Below are 8,289 nucleotides of genomic sequence, written 5' to 3'. Positions count from 1 at the left end.
AATCCTATTTTAAAAAAATTATTATCACTCCACTTTAAAAAAAAAAATATTTATCCTTTTAATTTTATTTAATTTTGAATGTTTTTATTTTAAAATATTAAAAATATAAATTTATTCAAAAAATACTAAAATATGAAAAATAATAATAATAATAATAATTAAGTTGTAATATTTTATAAATTAAAATTAATTTGATTAGATAAATAATAAATTATTAATACCAACATATCTTGCTTATCGATATTTTTCTCTTTAATCATACCTATATCGTTAAACAAATAAATTTAATATTTTTATTTATTTTATCATTTTTTATATTTTTCTAGTACAACGAACTAATTGTGAGGTTGGTTGTATGAATATGTATATACACATATGAATATTCTATCTAGGAAACCAATTGTCTAATTATAATATATAGAAGCTATTTTTCATTTGTCTAATTATAGTAGAAAGTTATACTTTCTCTATAAGAATAGAAAGATCTCTTGGTGAGATTATCATAATTGCAAAATATGAAAGAATTAGAAATTACTTAGAAAAGGGAATTTGAGGCACTTTTCTACAATCTTCATCTAGGTTCAAATTCTCAAACTTGTAGATATTGTCTCATTTACAATAGGACCAAGTTGTACTTCCTTCCTTTAAGTTCATTTTCATTTTATGATCAATGCTTCACATCAATATGCCTTATTTTACCATGAAAAACTTGATTATTTGTTAAATGAATGACACTCTGACTATCACAATATAACAATACACTCCCCTTTTCAAAATTAAATTGTTCGTCAAAGCCTTTCAAACGAATAACATTAACATCCTTTACGGCTTTACTAACCATCGTTTACTTTGCCTTCGTCATGGAAAATGTAATTGTATACCTCCAACAAATGAGTTTACTAGTAAATCAAATAAATAAATAACCAATCATAAACCTCTTAGCATTAAGGTCTCCTGTATAATTTAACATATCCAACAACTTTAGCAAATATTGCTTCTTTATGGTACTAACTCTATTGACCAGAGCTATGTGTCTTCTATAATCTAAGTATTAATAGAAAGATTGAGATGTAGCACCATGAGGTGTTGAGATGGTCTTCTAAGATCCAAGCTCTATATTCACAGAAAGAATAAAACGTGGCACCATGAGGCATTCAGAAATTGAGCCACTCCCTGAAGACAGTCTGAAAATTCAAGCCATTCCATCAGAGTTCCAACCTGGAATCAATTCTTCACTGCTTTACTGCTGGAGTGAAAAACAGCCAGTGCAGTGCAAGAACAGAATGGGTAACAGCTCTGAGACCTTCCTCTCCTCCAATTCTAGCTGCTTTTGCTGCTGCATGCCAACAGAATATTTGTGGAGTTTCATAAATAAATCTGTAACCTGCTTTAATTGATCACCTCTTCCAACATTTCTATCCTGCAAGTTGTAAATGATAAAATCAATAACTGATGAACTATAATCCTGTTTAAGAGACTGGTAGAACAAATGAAATAAATTTGGACCGAAAAGATAAGCTGAACTAAACAACTACACAGAAATAGACAAATCCACACATGGGTCATAATTCAATACTGTTGGGTATTAAATCAGGTTATACTGCTGCTTGAGAACATTATTGCAGTGGTATGTAGGGGAGACACAGCAAGAATCCCAACGAGTCCTTCATCTGGTAACCAGTCAGAATTTGTGTGATCCTGACCTCCAATTAGCGACTGACCCAGGTTAGACCAGCTCTTGCATAACGCAAACCCAAAGGTCACTTTTGCCTCCTTGTAACTGAACCACCAAAGAAGTGATGGAGAGTTTTAGAATTGCTCTCCTGTTATTAATGCAGCCACAAAATCTGTCTGACTGTGGCATGTAACACAAAGCCTGATCAGGTATGCTGATAGCCCTGCAAGTGGGTGACATCCAAACTTTTGACATCTCAGCTTAATATTTCTTCAATGGACTGATGTATTGATTATCTCAATGATCCATATACTGCAAAATGCTGATAGCACCACTGTGCATGAATAGGGAAGTACACCTAGCACAGCCTCTTAGACTTGGGTGAAGTGGTGATGGTTGAGAAGGGTGTTATTCTAGGCTTGATTCCTCATAGAATAGTTTCTAAACAAAGAATGAATGATGCAGTAGACCAATCAATCATTTGAATAACAATGATGACACTCAAATATATCAAAAGCACTCAAATTTACACTCCCAGCTCAAGTTAAACATGAATTTACTGAATAAGAAATCAATGATAGAATCTATAATATGATAAACAAAATACCAAAAAAAAAACAAATAGTTAACATATATAACTTAGAAAACCAGATGTGCCTCCTCAATTGTTGACTTCTTTATTAGACTGATAGGAACAACTGGATCTGAACAACGAATAATAGAACATAATTCAATGCTATCATATGAACCAGGGTTAATCTAACTTTATTTTACAATTTGTTTTATTAGAAACAAAAATATTTTCATTAACCGAGTAAAAAAGAGAAGGATGAGAATCCTTCCCTAAAAACAAAACCTAGTCAAAACAAAGGAAAAGAAAAATAAACCAGAAGACATTACAAACATCTCGATATTTCTATTTTAATCCTTTTGATCTACATATTGAAATCCAATTAAGTTGAATAAAGTTGAGAGGAATGCCTTTAAAAGTTGTAGTAGTCGATGCCCCAAAAGATGAATAGAAATAGATTAGATTCCATAATGTTTTGGAAGTCCACCACTTGTCCTCAAAGATCCTTGCATTTCTTTCCCACCATACTATCCAAATCAATGTAGCACTCCCTAAGAAATCTCCACAATCACTCCCCTAATTAGAGGGCTGCATTTCTCAAAGACATGTTCCTGAACACTAATCCTCCTTTCCCCTTAGGCTTGTACATTTGGATCCAGCTAATAAGATGATCTCTCTTTCCCTCCCCAAACCCTAACCAAAGAAAATCCTTTTGCATTTTCTCAATCATTGCTGCCACTGAGAATGGAATCTTGCACACTAAAAGGAAATAGCTAGGTATGTGAGACAAACAAGACTAAATTAGATGGAAAATGAACTCATACAAAAATTCATAAAAAAATAAAAAAATAAACCTTGGAACTACAAGTTTCCTGTATGTTGAATCACTGATCCTAATCAAATCAAACCCTATATCAAAGATGATCCTCACCATCATTTCATACTTTTCTAGTTTGCTAGTAGCACATTTCATGTCCACAAACTTAACTCTCAATTTTTGTTTCAAAGAATAAATCACCAATATCTCTAAATATACAATGAACCTTATATGATAAGCAGAAAATTAAGGTTAAGGTTAGGACACGATTATAGTTATCTTGTACTGGAAGAGAGCTGTCTTTTATTCTCACTAAAAATAACCTTGTTTTTTCCATCTCTACAAGTCAAATTTTGCATAGATGTGCTGGCAATACATTTGCCTTAACAATATTAAAATTACAATTTTTTAAAATACTTTGAAGAACATTTACACCATTATTGCATCTATGTTTAAATTAAAATATAAAAATTTTATACATTTATAGATAAAAAAATATTCAAAAAATGTAAAAAGTACAATTTCTTAATCATAATAGCTGAAATCAAAACAAGTATATGTTTATAAACTTTAAGATTTAAAAATAATTATTTCGAACTATCAATAAATATTTTTTTCATTGTTCATTTTGTATAGGATTTTATAATTTTTTTTAAGTTTCTAAACCTTTTTTTTTTTCTAATTATACTTTGCATCAGATAGCGATAAGGAATAAATGTGGGAAAGAAATATTCATTGATAATGGTAGTGATTTGTACTGATGTGGGTCTAGAAATCAATTTCCTAAATTACATGATGCACCATTTAGCAAATAACCAATCCAGAACTCATTTTCTTGTAAGCAAGGGATAAAACAAATGTCTATTGCATAACCTGAGGATAATGCGAGTTCAGAAATTTGTTCTTGGTGTTTCCATTTATTCAAACATACATATATAATTGAATACCATTATAGGTGCAGTAGACACGTGTTCATATTGACTGCTAACCAAATTTGTTTCTCTGTTGCCTGAAAATTTTTATCAAATTCAAATAGGAAGTGCTATCCTAGAATTAAAAGAGAATAGGACAATTATTAAACAATGTGTCAGTACAAAAAACATCTAATCTTCTAGGAAAAGAAATGGAGGTCCATTACTTTGCCACACAAGTTATAATCATTTTAACTTAACACTAAAACATGCATTCAAACTGTGCCTCTAGTAAAAGTCAAATCACAAGTATAAGTAGCCTGTGTTGATAATGATTAATGGGATAAATTATGCCTGCAACAGAAATGCATCTACAGCAAATAAGAAGAGGAAACAGAAAAAAATAAGAAAAACAGCTCTATATTCACAGGAAGTTTGAAAGGTGGCACGATGAGGTGTTGAGACATTTGAAACATATAAGTAAAGGACACAAAAGACAAATAAGAGAAGTAGAAGAAAAGCTCTGTATTGACAGAAGATTGAAATGTGGTACAATGGGGATTTAAGATAGCCCCTACCAAAATAGAATTATTCCGAATTCAAGCTTTGATCCTCTCAATGTTAGCTGGAGACAAAACCATAATCCAAGCAAAATACTTAGAAATTTTTGCAGGTGAAAGTGCCCAACAACCATGGTAACAGGGATACTTACAAATGTGAATCCAGATAAAAGGATTGACTCTGCACTTTGCCCCAGTTTTCTGGGATCATGCTGCAATATTAGAAGCAAGAAAATGGTTAGTTCTTGCAGTACTTCATGATATAAGATTAGCAATTTACAAGAAAACCATGGTGTTTGAAAACTTATAATACATGGATGTTGGTTGCTGTATCAAGGTGAAAATCTTCTCAAACCGAACTGTTTGTAAAACAAACTCCCAGTCTGTATTTGAGGCTTTGGGTTTTATACATTTCATAAACTTCCACGAACTAATTCCAGCTGTCTAAGTAAACAGAGTTCAATATTGAGGTCAAAATTTGAAATGACGGTCGAAGCTAGTGTAGGATGACCACAAATCCCTTCAGATAACTCCAATATTTCACCCAATACACAAAATGGAGCTAAGATACCCGTGCTGATGTCATCTTAATTGACACAACTTCAAAACTTAGTGTCCTCCTTGCATGGTCACCAATAATCTCCACAAGAACAAGAACCATCTTTGAAGCAATGGAACCGATTCAAATCTCTCACAATTATCTCCCGCTCATAGATTTTTGATATGAACTTAGTAGCCGCATGGCAGTCTCCACATATTCGAAGGTTTTTTGTTACTCGGAGAACTACTCCAGGCCTGGTGTTAAGAAGCCCAAAAGCAATTGCCAGCTTCTCACTGTGGGTTGTAAGGTTATATTCTTTTTCTTCTTCACTAATATCATGCAACACAAAGCTAGTATCTGGTATGTACCCAGCCATCTTAATCTTTTCAGGCAGGGCTTCCAAAAATTTGTAAATTTCCTTAGCCTGTGGGTGAGATTTATCAGCCCCCATAAATAAATGGGATTTCCCATTGATCTCGATCCAACTGCATCCAGGACTCTTCTTCATGCCTTGATATTTTAAAAGAGCCCTCAACTTCTTTACCTCCTCCCACATCCCAGCTTCAGCATACAAATTTGATAGGAGAACATAATTCCCACTATTATCTGGTTCTAAAACAAAGAGCCTTCTAGCTGCCAACTCTGCTATCTCCAAATTTCGGTGGCTCCGGCAAGCAGCCAACAGTGCACCCCAAACGCTTGGTCCTGCTTGCATTGGCATTTGACTAATCAGCTCCTTTGCTTCCACCAATCGCCCAGCACGGCCCAGAAGATCTACGACACATGCATAATGCTCAACTCTTGGTTCAACTGAGTGAATTGTACCCATATCATTGAAGTGGTTCAAGCCAGCATCAATAAGACCTGAATGGCTGCATCCAGATAACAATCCCATGAATGTTACAGCATCAGGTTGAACCCCAGCTCTTAACATGTTCTCAAAAATTGAAACTGCTTCTACGCCACAGCCATGAGAGGCATAAGCCGTTATCATAGTGTTCCAAGCAATCAAATTCTTTCCATTTTGAGCTATCATATCAAAACAGCATCGAGCTTCAACAAGGCTATAACATTTGGCATACATCCCAGCAAGTGCAGTCTGCACTGATGAATTCAAATGCAAACCAATTCCATTAGCAAAATCATGAATCCGCCTCCCACGCTCAAGAGCAGCTGACTGAGCACAAGCAGGGAGAACACTCACAATAGTTACCCAATTGGGCTTCATCTCTGAACCGTCTTGCAACATCTCATCAAACAAACCCAGTGCTTGCTCCGCAAAACCATTCTGTGTGTAGCCTGATATCATCGCAGTCCAAGAAACAATATTCCGGTGCTCCATCCGTTCGAACAAATCCTCAGCAACACCAATCTCGCCCTCTTTCATATAACCCGCAATCAAAGCATTCCAAGAAGCCATATCCCTAACAATCATTTTATCAAACAGCTTACGGGCATCACCAATCACACCACATTTCACATACATATCAATCAAAGAAGCCCCCACGTAAAAATCACCCTCCAATCCAACTCTCAAGCCCTGCCCATGAACGCATCTCCCCATACAAACACGCGACAAGTCCGCACACGACTTGAGAACAAACGGGAGCGTAAAATTATCACCAAGAAGTCCCAGAAAATGCATCCGGGCATAAGCTTCGAGGGTTTTTTCAGGAAACCCATGTCGAGTATAAGCCCGAATAATCGAATTATACAACAAAGAAGATGGGTTATCAATCCTATCAAAAACGACCACAGCGGAATCAAGATCCCCGGAGCTGGCATACATTGCCACCATTTTGGCGGCGAGGAATGCATTGGGTTGGAGGCCATGGAGGACAATTTGGGCGTGGGCTTGCTGGCCTAGTTTGATGAAGTTGTGGCGAGTAAGGAACTGGAAAATGGGTGCATAGGATGAAGGGTGAGGAAAGTGTTGGAGGATGGGCTGTAGGAGGATACGCAACTGAAGGTTTAGGGAGGGTTTTGGAGTACATTCAGGTGAAGGTGGAGGTGGAGGTGCTGGTGGCGGAGGAATTGGGTGAGAGAGGAGAGATTTGAGTGGTGGGATTGTTGCTGAGACTGGTCTGCGAAGTCCATGTTGCATTGACTGAGGATTTTGAAGGACTTTGGCAGAGAAAATGCGTTAACATTCGGTGGTAGAGACGAGTTTTTCGCCAACTCCACAATGCTTCATAAGATTTTCTTAATGTCAGGATGTTTAAAATTCTACCCTCTAAATTTTGTTTGCCATTTTTGTTGTATTTTCTCTTTTTTAAGAAAATAAAAAATGTATTTAATAATTATATAATAAGAAGTAGGAAAAAAAAAACTTAGGGAAAACCCACTGATTAAAAAAAATAGAAAAAATAACCCTAAATTCTATAAATCAAATTTATCTTCATCAATTTAAAAATATTTTAAAATACATACAATTTTAAAATGATAATTTTACTTGTCAAGTTAATAATATCAACTGACAATTTTTTTTATTATAAAAACTAATTTGAGACCAATAAAATAAAATTAAAAATACAATTAAAATTTAAAAACTTTAAATCTAAAAATATAACAATAAAATATTAACTTTCAAATCAAGCACCTTAATAAAAAATATAGATATCCAAAAAAAAATTGAAATACAATAGGAGTCAATATTTTTTCTTTTAAATTTTTAAGTTTTTTTGTTTTAATCCTATTTAATTTTTATGTTTTTTATTTTAATTGTATTTCATTTTTAAGTATTTTAGTTTTAATTTTTAAAATTTCTTATTTTATTGTAGATCTCAACTAAAATTTTTTTTATTCAATTTTATTAAAAGAAATTGAAAAGATGAATGAATTAATATAATACAGGATATAAAATGTTTATTAATTAGAGAATTAGAAGATTTTATTTACGAGATAATTTATATCTTATATAATTAAAAATTTATAATATATTTATTTGTAAGATAGTTTTATCAAATTACACTAATAAATTAATTTTTTGATAATTTTATTTTAATATTATCAAGTAAAAGAGTATTTTAGAAAATAATTATATGATTTATGAAAAAATGTATATATTTTAAAATATTTTTAAATGGACGAAGATAAAATTAAGTTATAAAAGTTCCAATTACCTTTTCTATATTTTTTCAAATTAGTAAAATCTTATTGATGTATTTTTATAATTTTGTTTTTTGATATTTTTTTCAACAGGTAAATAATTTGG

The 8,289-nt window shown here is 33.1% G+C and overlaps 1 protein-coding gene across 3 annotated transcripts; it reads right to left on the bottom strand.

Moving 5' to 3' along the window:
• Positions 1-916: 916 nt before the first annotated feature.
• Positions 917-7,288, bottom strand: LOC100251484 (pentatricopeptide repeat-containing protein ELI1, chloroplastic). Of its 3 annotated transcripts, XM_059741232.1 has the most exons (4): positions 4,848-7,288; positions 4,687-4,746; positions 4,553-4,599; positions 917-1,420 (listed from the first exon to the last, which is right to left on the bottom strand). In XM_059741232.1, exon 1 carries the CDS (start codon positions 7,177-7,179, stop codon positions 5,164-5,166), a length of 2,016 nt encoding a protein of 671 aa, XP_059597215.1. In that variant the 5' UTR covers positions 7,180-7,288; the 3' UTR covers positions 917-1,420; positions 4,553-4,599; positions 4,687-4,746; positions 4,848-5,163. The 3 variants fall into 3 exon arrangements, with proteins under 3 accessions (XP_059597215.1, XP_059597214.1, XP_059597213.1); XM_059741231.1 differs by lacking the exon at positions 4,553-4,599; XM_059741230.1 differs by having other exon boundaries at positions 917-4,746.
• Positions 7,289-8,289: the final 1,001 nt, after the last annotated feature.

This window comes from Vitis vinifera, chromosome 12, assembly GCF_030704535.1.
Source record: "Vitis vinifera cultivar Pinot Noir 40024 chromosome 12, ASM3070453v1".
Lineage (NCBI taxonomy): Eukaryota > Viridiplantae > Streptophyta > Magnoliopsida > Vitales > Vitaceae > Vitis > Vitis vinifera.
Note: the sequence above shows the minus strand (reverse complement) of the source record. Positions and strands in the feature narration are given on the sequence as shown.

What these genes read in the sequence shown, in the direction of transcription:
- LOC100251484 (XM_059741230.1), bottom strand. Translation starts at nt 7,179, where the DNA reads ATGCAACATGGACTTCGCAGACCAGTCTCAGCAACAATCCCACCACTC.